Source organism: Eulemur rufifrons, chromosome 2 (genome assembly GCF_041146395.1).
Source record: "Eulemur rufifrons isolate Redbay chromosome 2, OSU_ERuf_1, whole genome shotgun sequence".
NCBI classification, from domain to species: domain Eukaryota; kingdom Metazoa; phylum Chordata; class Mammalia; order Primates; family Lemuridae; genus Eulemur; species Eulemur rufifrons.
Genome location: NC_090984.1, coordinates 21,723,965 through 21,739,241, shown reverse-complemented (window position 1 = coordinate 21,739,241; position 15,277 = coordinate 21,723,965). Strand labels below are relative to the sequence as shown.

General features: G+C 39.6%; 1 protein-coding gene across 1 annotated transcript in view; it reads right to left on the bottom strand.

Annotated features, from left to right (window-relative positions):
• Positions 1-15,277, bottom strand: part of PTPN9 (protein tyrosine phosphatase non-receptor type 9) — a 74,681-nt gene that overhangs the window by 14,654 nt on the left and 44,750 nt on the right. Inside the window, exons 6-8 of the mRNA XM_069457231.1 lie at positions 10,648-10,758; positions 8,074-8,402; positions 592-685 (exon numbers count right to left, since the gene is read on the bottom strand). Coding sequence (XP_069313332.1) covers positions 592-685; positions 8,074-8,402; positions 10,648-10,758 — 534 coding nt within the window. The remainder of the gene's footprint in view (positions 1-591; positions 686-8,073; positions 8,403-10,647; positions 10,759-15,277) is intronic.

Sequence of the window (15,277 nt, the reverse complement as noted above, 5' to 3'; positions counted from 1 at the left end):
TGATCATCCCACCTTGGCCTCCCAAAGTGCTGGGATTAAAGGCGTGAGCCACCTCGCCCAGCCTGTGATTAGTAATATGTATAGATATCAAATTAATGCATTAAATAATATATTGAGATGACCATTTCATCTCAATCACTAGACATTTTTTACATTATGTAAAAACTGGTTGTCTACAATTTTTTTCAGATCTAGATGGAAAAATCAGAGGTCACTTATAATCAAAGTTGCCTTGCATCAATACAAAACATACAATACACTCACCAACTGAATTGGACTATATGACCATGACTTTACAACTATGGAGTAAAAGGAAAAATAATTAAACATTTCTCAAGCACCTATAATATATAAGAGCTTGTACTATCAGCATTGATGGAATTTCACTGAATTTCCACTCAGTACTGTGCGATGGGCATTTAGGGACTTGCCTACGATTACAGACTAGTATGTAGCAAAATATGAATTTGAATCTTATCTCCCTGGCTTCAGAGTCCATTTTCACTCTACTACAGTATTAAATAAAGCTCTACTTTGGAAGAAGCTCAATTTCCTTCAGTGCTCCTAAAAAGATAGCATTTATCTGTCTACCTGAGTATGGCCACTTCGCTTTGTCAGCTTCACCCTGGTTTGGTCCAGGCAGGGTACATCCCCGTAACGGTTCTTCTCTAGGTTTCCTGGAGACCTGAAGGAAATGAAACAAACAAGCTAGAATAAAGAAGTGGAGGCAAGCAATGTGTATGTTCAAAGTCTGACAATGTAAAGGTGTCAATTACTATTGGGGATGGTGACAGGGGAGCCTTTCACTCTCTAGTCTACAGTTTCATATCATTTAATGTTTTCTGTGATAATATATACTACTTGAAATAAATATACTTCCACTCAAAAGAGAGAGGGAGTCTGCAATGGACTAAGACAGAAATTGTCACTGAGAAGTGAGGTGCTGCTATAACAGATACCTAAAAATGTGGAAGTGGCTTTGGAAATGGGTCATGGGGAAGAGGCTGAAAGAATTTGGAGATGCATGCTAGAAAAAAGCCTACATTGCCATGAACAGAGAATAAAGGGCAATTCTGGTAAGAGCTCAGAAAAGAAGAGCTAAAGAGAAAGGCTTAATTTTATTAGGGATTACCTAAGTGATCATGATCAGAACGTTGGTAGAAATATGGATGGTAAAGGCCATTCTGATCTAAGACAGAAGTAAGAGCATGTTTGAAAAAAAGAGAAAGACAGGGAGGGAAAGAAAAATAGGGTATATCCCCAAAATAGCTACAGATGAAAATTTCTACTACTCATTTATCAAAAGATGTTCAAACCAAGTCTTTTAAATTCCAGTTTAATATGGTAGGTTGACAAGACATGTCAATGCCACTCCATCTACCAAACAGCCTCACTAAAATGACAATAAAGGAACTATTTGGTACAAACCCAAAAAATGGCAGTGGAGACATCTGCAGACAAAGAGATTTGAACCCAATTTGGCAGATAAAAAGCAGATGGGAGGATTTTGGCTTATTTGGCCAAATGCAGGAAGCTAGGACCTAGGAAGGTCCTACAAAGAGACAAAATGACTTACCCTCAGAATTCCTACACCTTGGATGGAAGGCAAGATAAGGCACAGAACTAAAAACAAGGGAACACATGAAAACCCAAAAGATACACAGTGAGAATCCCTCCCCCATCCTCCCTATCATTTCCTATACTCCTCTCCAAGCTTGGATCCCACCAGGCAATAGACAGAACTCTTCTCTACAGAGAGTGAACAGCACCAGGTAAAAGAATTCTGTCATTTGGCATACATCAACAATAAGCAAGCTGTCTGATCATTTTAATTTGAAGCTCACTCATGTAGCAAGAGCTTCTAAGCAGCTTTTAAGGACTCAACTCCTAAGTGTGAACTAACAGCCAAGGACCTCCAGATAATTAAGGAAAACTAACACAAGGACTTAACACACAATTCAAATAAACATGATTCAAATACATATAGAACGGCTGGGCGCGGTGGCTCACGCCTGTAATCCTAGCACTCTGGGAGGCCGAGACGGGTGGATTGCTCAAGGTCAGGAGTTCGAGACCAGCCTGAGCAAGAGCGAGACGGGTGGATTGCTCAAGGTCAGGAGTTCGAGACCAGCCTGAGCAAGAGCGAGACCCTGTCTCTACTAAAAATAGAAAGAAATTATCTGGCCAACTAAAACATATATATAGAAAAAATTGGCCGGGCATGGTGGCGCATGCCTGTAGTCGCAGCTACTTGGGAGGCTGAGGCAGGAGGATCACTTGAGCCCAGGAGTTTGAGGTTGCTGTGAGCTAGGCTGACGCCATGGCACTCACTCTAGCCCGGGCAACAAAGCGAGACTCTGTCTCAAAAAAAAAACCAAAAAACAAATACATACAGAAAAAAGCATAAAAAAGAGTTAATAAGTGAAAAATAACTTATAGAAGGCTATAATTAATATCCTCAAGAGAAAAGAGGCTAAATACTATTACACATGAAACAAGAATAGGAACTTCAATAGAAGAGATGAAAGACAATGTTGAAAAAATGTCCCAGAATACAACATAAAAAACAAAGTAAGGAAAAATGAGAAAATTTAAAGAAATAAGAGAATCATTCTAGGACAGAAGTCAGTAAACTATTCCTGGTCACCGGTTTCTGTAAATAAAATTTTACTGGAATACAGCCAAGTACATTTGTTTATTTATTTTTTATTTATTTATTTTTTATTAGCCTGACTTTATTTTTATTTATTTATTTATTTTTTATTTCAGGATATTATGGGGGTACAAACGTTTAGGTTACATATATTGCCTTTGCCCCACCCAAGTCAGAGCTTCAAGCGTGTTCATCCTCCAGTGTGCACCGCACCCATAAGGTGTGTATATACCCATCTTCTCCTCCCCGCTCCCATCTGCCCGACATCCGATGAATGTTACTACTAAGCCCATTTGTTATATACACATTAAGTACATATAGACAGTACTGAGTACATGCAAACGACTGTTAAGACCCACAGTTCTAAAATGTTTATTTTGCCCTTTAAGAAAAGGTTTGTCAATCCCTACTCTAGGAGATCCAACCAGTCTGGTAGGAATATGAGAAAGACAGAGAAAGAGGGTGGGGGGAAGGAGAATACTAATACAATTCAAGGAAAGAAATCATGAAAAAAATAATGTTAAAAAAAAAAAAAAAAGTCCTATTTGCAACCAGCCTGGGCATGACAGTGAGACCCCATCTATTATTTTAACACATTAACTACCATGTGAGTTGTATTTAACTCATGCTAGTTTTGAGCCCGGGGCCTCCGGAAGCATATGTAACTCACACATTTCTTCACCTTAGGAGAGACCAGAACTATTTTTCAAGTTGCATATAACTCATGCACAGAAAACAATAAAAAAGAACAAATTTTTCATTAAATTAGAAAAGATCATTTTGTTTTCGAAGTTTTTATTCTATTTTTGTAATAAGACACTGTGGCAAAATTTTTAAACACCAAGGAAAAATTTTTTTCCTGGTGTGGCAGTCAATGTGTTAATAATGTAAATAGTGACTAATGATTCAATAAAAAATTGTGACATACAATTACTGTATATTGGAAAACTATACAAATATTTTAAAAAATATACTTCATATTTTCATACTGCATAATGTCCAATATACCAAAAAATATATACTTAAAAAGGGAAGTGGAGACATGATGTAAGAGCTAAATGCTCACCTACAATAGAAACCAGTAAAAAGTGTTACATGCATTTCAGTTTAGAATTATGGAAGCAGCACCAAGAGAAACAGCCACAAATGTTGATAACAGATGAATATAGGCAGTGGAACTGAGGTAAGGCAGGAGATTGCTTTTTTTCTTTGGTATTTTTGCTTTTGAAATAAGTTTTCAGGCCAGGTGCGGTGGCTCACACCTGTAATCCTAGCTCTCTGGGAGGCTGAGGCAGGAGGATCGTTTCAGCTAGGAGTTCAAGACCAGCCTGAGCAAGAGCGAGACCCCGTCTCTACTAAAAAATAGAAAGAAATTAGCTGGACAACTAAAAAAAAAAAATATATATATATATACATATATATATATATAAATTAGCCAGGCATGGTTTTGGGGGGATTTTTTGGGGTTTTTTTGTTTGTTTTTTGAGACAGAGTCTCACTCTATTGCCCAAGCTGGAGTGCTGTGGCGTCAGCCTAGCTCACAGCAACCTTAAACTCCTGGGCTCAAGCAATCCTCCTGTCTCAGCCTCCCGAGTAGCTGGGACTACAGGCATGCGCCACCATGCCCGGCTAATTTTTCTATATATATTTTTAGTTGTCCATATAATTTGTGACCTCCTGGGAGTGGGGGACCACCAGGTTGCCTAAGGAGGGGTAAACTGGCCCAGGTCAGAAAAGGAGCAGGTCAAAGTCCCTTGCTGATTAGTAGTAGGATCTGTGAATAGCCACTGCATTCCAGCTGAGGCAACATTAGCAAGACCTTGTCTCTTAAAAAAAAATGGATCATAGACTTATATGCAAAACATAAAACTATAAAACTTTTAGAAAAAGAAACCAGAAAAAATCTTCAGAAGCTAGGGCTAGGCAAAGAGTTCTAAGATTTAACACCAAGAGAATGATCTGTAAAGGGAAATATTGGTAAACAGGACTTCATCAATACTAAACAAATTTACTTCACAAGAAACCTTGTTAAGAAGATAAAAAGACCAAGCTACAGAGTGAAAGAAAATATTTGCAAACCACAAATCCAACAAAGAACCAATATCTAGAATATATAAAGAACCCTCAAATGTGAATGGTTTTAAAAATAGGTCAAAAGACATGAAAAGGCATTTTACGAAGAGGATATATAGATGGCAAATAAGCACATGAAATGCAAATTAAAATCACCAAGAGATCTCATTGCACACCTATCAGAATAGCCAAAGTGAAAAACAGTGACATGACCAAATGCTGGTGAGGATGCAAAGAAACTGGATTGCTCACACATTGTTGGTAGGAATGTAGAATGGTGTAACCACTCTGGAAATCAGTTAGGCAGTTGCTTACAAAAACTAAATGCACAATTACCATATGACCTAGCAATTGCACCCCTAAGCACTTATCACAGAGAAAGGGACATTTATGTTCACACAAATCTACACACAAACGTTCATATCAGCTTTACTTGTAATTGCCAGGAACTGGAAACACAGATGTCCCTCAACTGGGGAATGACTGAACAAACTACTACATCCAAACCATGGAGTACTACTGAGCAATGAAAAGGAACCAACTACTGATACATGCAACTTAGATGAAGCTCCAGAGAATGATGCCTAGTGAAAATAAGAGATCCCTAAAGATTATACACAGTATGATTTCATCTATGTAACAAAATTCTGGAAAGGAGAATTATTACAGTAAACGAGAACAGATCAGTGGTTGCAGGGGTTAGGGATTGGGAGGTGTATGTTTATTTATTAAAGGACAACAAAAGGAAGCTCTGTGGTAATGGAACTCTTTGTATTTTGACTATGGTGACAGATACACAAACCTAAATGTGTGACGTAAGAACTAAATACACAAACACAAAATAAAACTAGGGAAATCTGAATAAGATTGGTAAAGTGTATCAATGTCAACATCCTGGTCGTGATATTATATTACAGTTCTGGAAGATGTTACCATGGGGGAAACTGAAAAGGGTAATCTGCATGTGATCTGTCTGTATTATTTCTTACAACTACATGTAATCTACAATTAAGTCATAATGAAAAATTAGAAGAGAGGCCAGGTGTGGTAGCTCACGCTGTAATCCTAGCACTTGGGGAGGCTGAGGCAGGAGAACCACTTGAGGTCAGGAGTTTAGGAACAGCCTGAGCAACATAGCAAGACCCCATCTCTACAAAAAATAGAAAGATTAGCCAGGCATGGTGGCGTGCGCCTGTAGTCCCAACTACTCAGGAGGCTGAGGCAGGAGGATCACTTGAGCCCAGGAGATTAACATTGCAATGAGCTATGATCATGCCACTGCCCTCATGCCCCAGTAACAAAGCAAGACCCTGTCTCCAAAAAAAAAAAAAAAAAAGAGTAAGAAGAAAAAAAGGAAAAAGTCTCTCTCTTTCACTGGTTACAACAAGAAAGTTTCTTGGTCCATGGGAATCCTGGGGAACGGTGAATACTCTAATATCTACTTTATAATCCAGAATTCCAAAGGAGACAGTTTATTTCGTGTAAATAGTTCCACTGGGTCGAGTCATACATTTATGAAGCAAAGAAGGAAAATAAAAGATAAATTAAAAATGTAGAAAGATAATAACTGGGATTGGTCACACCTGTAATCCTAGCACTTTGGCAGGCCAAGGCGGGAGGATCACTTGAGGCCAGGAGTTTGAGATCAGCCTAAGAAAAGGTGAGACCCTGTCTCTACAAAAAATAGAAAAAAATAGCCTGGCATGGTGGCGCAGGCCATTAGTTCCAGCTACTCGGGAGGCTGTGGCAGGAGGATTGCTTGAGCCCAGGAGTTTGAGGCTACAGTGAGCTGTGATGATGACACTGCACTCTAGCCTGGGTGACAGAGGGAGACCTTGTCTCAAAAATGAAAAAAAGAAAAAAATTGAGGAAAGTAGTTCTACTGGGATTTTGTATAAGGTAGAGGCCTGGAGCTGATGATTCTGGGTTCTAGATCATGAAGTAGGGCTGAATCATTCAATAAAAAGGCAAGACTGGGAAGTCCTGTCATTGGACTGTGATGTGTTCTCTGACTGTTACATGACAGCTAGTTTGGATAATGCCAAAAGGACAATCTAAAGCTACTTTTTCAATGGGTGGGGAGTGGGGGCCCACAGAGGAAACGGCATGTCAGGGACCTCACAGCAGAGGATAAATGCAGAAGCACCAAGAGCAAGGTGAGGAATCCCCAGGATAAGTGTACACCTTCTTGGATCAGACCAGCACTCCTCCCTGCTCCAAGGTACTTCTTTGATTCATGCCTGCTGGCGGACAAACTGCTCTGGTTGGGAAAGAGAATGGGATGTAAACAGGGTCTGGAGCTGGTAGGTAAGAAACAGAGCTGTGTGGGAGAAAAGAATACTCCCTCTTTTTCTTGATATATGGTCTGCTTTCCTTTTTTCTCCACTTTCTTTCCTTTGCATTCTTGCTCTGCTTATTGGCTTCTTTCCAATTGCCTCTTCTCTCGTACTTTCCTTAGCTCAGTTTAGTCTTTTCACTCTTTCCTTAAAGATTCTCTCCCTGCATCATCTTCTGAATACACTGACAAAGCTGGACAGGAATGATGAGAGAGAAGAGGTACTCACACAGCACCACGGATTCCTAAGACATTTAAGCTACTAAGGTAGGTGGACATCACAGTCCAATAGTCACATATTACACACAGGAAAACTGAAGTGCCCATAAGGGAAATAACTTGTGTCACTCAGAAAAGGGGATTTTTGGCTAAGTTGGAACTTGCGCGTGGGACTCACTGGGACAGCTTCCTCAACGTTCAACAGACAAAGCTCACTACTTGGAGAAAAAGAGATTTCTGCTGTAGCCAATTAAAACATGGTAAGAGAAATGATCTATGCTCTATTGCCAACAATAGTTACCAAGTAGTTATGAATCAGAGTTATAAACTGTCCAGATGGTTTAGGGGTAGGATTCAGAAGAGTTTAAATTCCTAAGGGGCAACTTTTTCTCTCTTACTATGTATTATTTTAATTGCACCAGGCACCCCTCAGGATGTAATATTATAGTGTAAATGCTTTAGGGAGAAACTGTCCAAAAGAACAGATTAGAGCTCACACTAAAGACAGGAATAGTGAGCAGTCCATTTTGAGCCTAGCTTTTTTTTTTTAACTTGCATTTCAGGAAAATATCCCCAAATACGTCTAACAGGGTTCCCCTGTTGGTACCAAAGACCTTTATAAATTTCAGAGCTTCTCTCTCTGGAAGAGAGAAACCATCATTTAGGTGAGAATGGGGCTCCTTAACACAAGGAAGAGCCTCTGTTAAGGAAGTGAGGTATGGAAAGAGCTGTTGCCAGTGCCTGCCAGAAGCACCTTGGTAACCAACTGTTGGCCCAAACCTTTCCTACTTACATGGAACAATGGAAAGTGCCAACGGGGTTCTCACGACGGATGTCTTCATACTCCTCATATATTCCCTGTTTTTGCCTGGTGTTAACATAATCCACCAACTCTTGGATGGTCATAGCATGGGGACCTGGAACATGTACCGAGTCCCCATCTAAGGCAGGAGGGAGGGAGAACTGGATGATCTCATCGAAGGGATCTGGGTGGCCGTTCACCTGGGGTAGGAACTGGAAATTCCAAGTGGCGAGGTCAATTTTGACATATCCACCCAGGTTTTCTGGAAGGCACTCCCTGGGCAGGTGCTGGGTGACCTCAGATGTCTTTAATATCTGAATCTGAAAGGCCAGAAAGAACCGTGTGAGTATGTGGTAGAAGAAAGGCTCACAGAGACGGAATGTAAAGAATAAGTGTGCATATGTTAGGTTTGGGAAATGAGATTTGCTTGAAATACTAGATACACCTGTAAAAGAAGTACACTACATTTCATCTGCCTGGGACTGAAGTCCTATGAACTTACCAGATAAAAGTTTGAATTCCCAGGATGTGTATCAAATTTACTCTTGGCATTAGGAGCCTTGTTATATACCTTCCGAAAGGACAGTATAGTGAACAGAGGCTTTATGCTATTAACAAAGCTTCCCAGTACCAGCTTATGCTGCTACTCTTTAGTTGGTTCTCCTGAGGCTCTCTGTGGAATGGGAATGCTGTTCTTCCTAAAAGCTGTCTCTCTTGCTATTGCCTCTTCTTGGAATGCCCTCTTTTCTTCCTTGGCCTCCTCAAGGACCAGCACATGCTGACCTCTTCTGTGAGGCCCTTTCTGACTGCCTGCGGCAATACAATCCTTCCTGTGTGCTCCTGCAGAGCCGAAGTCCTCTAACATGTTTATGTGTTCTCTACCAGGACCATGAACTCCTCAAGAGTAAGGACTGTCTCACTTCAGTTTTAATTCTCAGGACCCAGTGCCTGGAGTGTAAAAGAAGCTTAATATAGTTTCAGTTTATATATGCATATATAATTCCTATAATTCAAGTACAAGAACTAGCCTAAGGAGTCTCTCAAAGAGTTATCTTAGGAAGGATGACCTGAGTCATAAAGTCTTTGAGTAGCTTCCACAGAACCAAATGTCTTCACTTCCCCTCTCCAGCCCAATTCACCTCAGCTATAAAGACCCGCATTAATATTCATTTAATTTCATAATTATTTACCACGGAAACCTCTAATAATATTTCAAAAGAAATCCTTATTATCTGACCCTATTATGCCAATGTTTTATATGCCCTGTCTTTCAAGGGCTGCAATCAGTGACTGAGACCATTACATTATCTTTCAGTCCTGAACACTCAAAAGATTATAATAGAATTAAGGTAATTTTGGACAACAGTTAAAAAATTGGGAAGCAACAAACTGTTTTAAGAAAAAATGCCAAGAACAGGCTGGGCACGGTGGCTCATTCCTGTAATCCTAAAACTCTGGGAGGCTGAGGCGGGAGGATCTCTTGAGGTCAGGAGTTTGAGACCAGCCTGAGGCAACAGTGAGACACTGTCTTTACTAAAAATAGAAAATATTGGGCTGGGCGCGGTGGCTCACGCCTGTAATCCTAGCACTCTGGGAGGCCAAGGAGGGTGGATCGCTCAAGGTCAGGAGTTCGAGACCAGCCTGAGCAAGAGCAAGACCCCGTCTCTACTAAAAATAGAAAGACATTATATGGACAACTAAAAATCTATATAGAAAAAATTAGCCGGACATAGTGGCACATGCCTATAGTCCCAGCTACTCGGGAGGCTGAGGCAGTAGGATCGCTTAAGCTGAGGAGTCTAAGGTTGCTGTGAGCTAAGCTGACACCACGGCACTCACTCTAGTCTCAACAAAGTGAAACTCTGTCTCAACAAAAAAAAAAAAAAAAAAGAAAATATTAACCAGGCATGGTGGCACGTACCTGTAGTCCCAGGTACCTGGGAAGCTGAGGCAGGAGGACTGCCTGAGCCCAGGAGTTTGAGGTTGCAGTGAGCTACGATGGCACCACTAGACTCTAGCTAGGGGGACAATGAGACTCTGTCTTAAAAAAAAAAAAAAAAAAAAACCGCCAAGACTATACATAGAAAGAGATATAGTGAGAGACTCTCCTCCACTGTCTTGGTAGTCAAAGGGACTGAATGGTTGTTTCCAATTGGACAAATTCAAACACCAGTTCAAATAATGCAATTTTATTAAAAGCTGTTAAATAGTAAAGGCCTGTGCAGCACTAGGCTAATTCTGGAAGTAGTAGCCATGGCTAAACTACTTCCAGGGCACATTCCTTCAGTACTATCTTATGCAAGGTGCTATGGAAAGGGAAAGCCAGATAAACCATGTCCAGTTCCTGACTTCAAGGAGATTGTAGGACAGTGAGAGAGGAAGTCTGTACCAAGCTGACTAATGAATAGAGAATGTGGGTGAAAACACTAACAGAAGCAGAAAGCGCTCTAGGAGACAAGCTAGGAGAATATTTTTGAAGGTAGAAAATTAATTGGCAGGATTTCACAGGTAGAGATGGGGATGTATCTATTCACCTCCAAGTAAGAAAAGGCTGGCTTGCCTTACCCTCTCCCGGACTTTGTCCTTCAGGAGGAGGCTGATGATGGAATAGGGCACTCTGAACCATATGGGTGCTCCCACAATCAGCACCTTCTTCAAACGAGCTGGAAATGCTCCCTGTGGAGAAAATGTATGAGGATTTAGGACCTAATGGGAATTGTGACAGTTTAAGCCCAAAGTTTAGGTTTTCTGCTCTTCTTCACATTCTTACTCAGCAGGAGGTCTACTGCCTGCTTCAGGTTTACTCTAGTAGCTAGAGGAAAAATAGCTAAAAGAAAGAAAGAAATTAGAAGTTGATTTACCTTTTAAAAACATGTTAAATTCATGTCAACCATAAGCTTTATGGATCAAAAACTATTCTGACTTTTCTTATCAGCAGTTATCCCACACATATCACACATCACCACACATATATGCATCCTAGAAAGTTCTGCTTATTAAAACTTGAAAGAAAAATTAGACCATGAATAAATTGAACATTAAAGAAACATTTCTCTTTCATAACCTTTCATTTAGTCTAATAATCTGTGTATGTATAATCATTTCTTTTTTGTCTATTAGCTCATCTATGTATTCAATTATTTAATCAATCATTATGATCTAGGGTGTTGCAAAAAAAAAAAAAAAAAAAAAAAAAGGAGATACCCTGATCTGCACAAAGTGTAAGAATGAAAACTCATTCATTCCTAATGTACGGCACTTGGTTTCATTTAATTTTTCAATATTTCATCCCTTCTCATGGGCATGATTACCATGTAACACTGGCATTCTAATTGGAAAGAAATCATTCCTAAGAAATAAAAAAAAAGAATAGTAGCTAAGTATGTTCTACTCTATTCTTTTTACTCCTATTCTTTTTGCCACTTTGTCAAAAGATTGATTCTCAATTTGACAAGGCATTTTCTCTGTTCTTTTCTGTTATTCCTCAGTTCTGATTTAGGAGATCCCCATACACCCCTTTGTAGAGAACAGACAGCATCCAGAACAAAATTTTCCAAGGCCCTTGCTAAAGTCTGGGAAACTACCTTTGAGCTCTTCCTCCAAAGATGCAACAAACTCCTTTCAGAGTCTAATACCCAAGGCCCCTTTAACTGTCAGATCAATAATCGGTTTAGAGAAATACCTATATTTCCACAAAATGATAAACAGAAAGTAGAAGCCATCATGCTTTCTTCCTCAGAGCAAAGAGCTACAGACCCAGGCCTAATCCATTTAAGTGACTGTACAGGACCCTCATAGATTGTCAGTAAACTCGTAAGACCTTTGGAAAGGCATCTCGCTTTATATATCCTTAAAAAATGTGCATTTGTTGATGAATTCCATTTCTGAGACTCAATCCTAAAGAAATAATCAGGAACACAAAGATGTATGGAAAGAATATTTACTGTAAATGTATTTTTGATAGTTAAAAATACTTCAAAACTAAAAAGAATACGAGTCCAAAAATGGGAAGTAGTTAATAAAATATTATATCTTGCAATATATTGTTATATAATCTTTACCAGGAAGATTTCAAAGAATTTTTACAACTTTGGAAAATGCTCACAATATAATCTTTTTTTTTTTTTTTTTTTGGAGACAGAGTCTCACTCTGTTGCCCAGGCTAGAGTGAGTGCCATGGCGTCAGCCTAGCTCACAGCAACCTCAAACTCCTGAGCTCAAAGGATCCTCCTGTCTCAACCTCCCGAGTAGCTGGGACTACAGGCATGCACCACCATGCCCGGCTAATTTTTTCTATATATGTTTTTAGCTGTCCATATAATTTCTTTCTATTTTTAGTAGAGATGGGGTCTCGCTCTTGCTCAGGCTGGTCTCGAACTCCTGAGCTCAAACGATCCGCCCACCTCGGCCTCCCAGAGTGCTAGGATTACAGGCGTGGGCCACCGCGCCCGGCCGACACAATATAATCTTAAACAGAATCAAAACTATAACCATAATTTTGTTTAAAAAATACATACACACACATATACTTTCACACACACAAAAAGACTGTAAATAATTATAAGAAAAGTTCAACTGAGTTTATCTCTGATAAGTGAAATTGGGAGTCATTTTAACTTTCTTTTTTTTTTTTTTTTTTTTGTTGAGACAGAGTCTCACTTTGTTGCCCAGGCTAGAGTGAGTGCCGTGGCGTCAGCTTAGCTCACAGCAACCTCAAACTCCTGGGCTCAAGCGATCCTACTGCCTCAGCCTCCCGAGTAGCTGGGACTACAGGCATGCGCCACTATGCCCGGCTAATTTTTTCTGTATAGATTTTTAGGTGTCCATATACTGTCTTTCTATTTTTAGTAGAGACGGGGTCTCGCTCAGGCTGGTCTCGAACTCCTGACCTTGAGCAATCCACCCGCCTCGGCCTCCCAGAGTGCTAGGATTACAGGCGTGAGCCACCGCGCCCGGCCTAACTTTCTTTTTTTTTAAATTTTTTTCTTTTTTCTTTTTTATTTCTCAGCCCTAACTTTCTTCTTCATATTTTATTCTCTACAATACTTTATATTGCTTTTACTTGTTATAATCTTACGCCTATAATCCTAGCGCTCTGGGAGGCAGAGGCGGGAGGATCGCTTGAGCTCAGGAGTTTGAGATCAGCCTGAGCAAGAGCGAGACCCCATCTCTACTAAAAATAGAAAAATTAGCCAGATGTCGTGGCATGCACCTGTAGTCTCAGCTACCTGGGAGGCTGAGGCAAGAGGATGGCTTGAGCCCAGGAGTTTGAGGTTGCTGTGAGCTAGGCAGACACCCCAGCACTCTACTCAGGGCAACAGAGTAAGACTCTGTCTCCAAAAAAAAAAAAAAGAGGAACTATTAATATTAAGGGAAAAAATGTTAAAATATTCATAACACAGGTTGAATATCGTTTGTTACAGCAGTCCCCAACCTTTTTGGCACCAGGGACTGGTTTCATGGAAGACAATTTTTACACAGACCGGTGTGTGGGGAGTGGATGGTTTTAGGATGATTCAAACACATTACATTTATTGTGCAGTCAAACCTCTCTGCTAATGATAATCTGTATTTGCAGACCCTCCCCAGCTCCACCTCAGATCATCAGGTATCAGGTTCTCATAAGGAGCGCACAACCTAGATCCCTCACGTGCGCGGTTTATAGTAGGTTTCGTGCTCCTAGGAGAATCTAATGCCGCAGCAGGAGGCAGAGCTTATGCAGTGATAGGAGCGATGGGGAGCAGCTATAAACACAGATGAAGCTTCCCTTGCATGCATGCTGGTGGCTCACGTCATGCTGTGCAGTCCGGTTCCTAACAGACCACAGACGGGTACCAGTCAGTGGCCCCAGGGATTGGGGACCGCAGCTTTATAAGACATGCTTTGAACCAGAAATATTTCAAATTTTGGACTTTTTCAGATTTGGAATATTTGTATATACCTAGTGAGATATCCTGGGAATGGGACCCAAATCTAAACATGAATTCATTTGTTTCATATATTCCTTATACACATAGCTGAAAGGTAATTTTATAAAACATTTTTAATAATTTTGTGCATGAAACAAAGTTCTGACTACATTTTGGTTGTTACTTGTCACATGAAGTCATTTTCCAACTGTAGAGTCATGTTAGTACTCAAAAAGTTTTGGATTTTGGAGCATTTCAGGTTTCGGATTAGGGATGCTCAACCTGTAGCAAAAATCAGGAAACAACCCAAGGAGCCATCAACAGAAGAACAGATGTGAATAAACTAGTATATTCCTCAATGGATGAAGAATGAAAAGAAATGCGTCCTTCAATCCAAAAAAGAATGAATCACAGCTACATGCTACAATTATGAATTCTAATAATAAAGTATAATGTTGAGTGAAAAAAGTGAGTCTAAGAAAACAACATACAATATAAAACCCTTTTTAAACAATGTCTGTTGTAGAGCTGTAAGGTAAATAAACACTTCTAAAACTCTAGTTCAGGCAGGAAGGTCTGGGATAAAACTTACCTGTTGTGTACAATGTACACTATTCTGGTGACGGGCACAGTAAAAGCCCTGACTTCAGCATTGTACAATTCATCCATGTAACAAGAACACTTGTACCCCCTAATATTTTGAAATTAAAAGAATTTAAATAAATAAAAATAAAAATCTAGTTCAACAGTACTCTGAAATGAGGTCCTAGAATAAGGACTACATAGACTCCTAGACCAATGGCTTTCAAAGAACAGGGTATGACTCAGTAAGTCCTCAAATCAGGTTAGGTGGTCATGACTGACATTCTAAAAATAGGAAGTAGAATAGCATAATCCAAGTAAGTGCACATAAGGGTAAATCTTCTTTTGTGAAACTTTTTTGTTTTGTTTTATAAATATGTACAAAATAAAACACATACCCTCATTGTCAATTCTGAAATCTAAACAGCTCTGAAAACCTTAAGTTTCTTTTGTAAGTTTGGACCAATAATTCACTGGGAAGCAAAATCTGACCTAAAAAGACATAGGCTTTACTCTTCCCCAGTAATTATGAATAATAATACATTTTATTGCAGACATACTAATGTGCTTGATTATACAGTAGCATATATGCATTATCTTTGAAAGTTCAAAAACTTAAAAACATCTCTGAATCTAAGAGTTTGGGATACAAGATTTTGAACCTATATATATAATTTTACATGTACGTATATAACTCTACATGT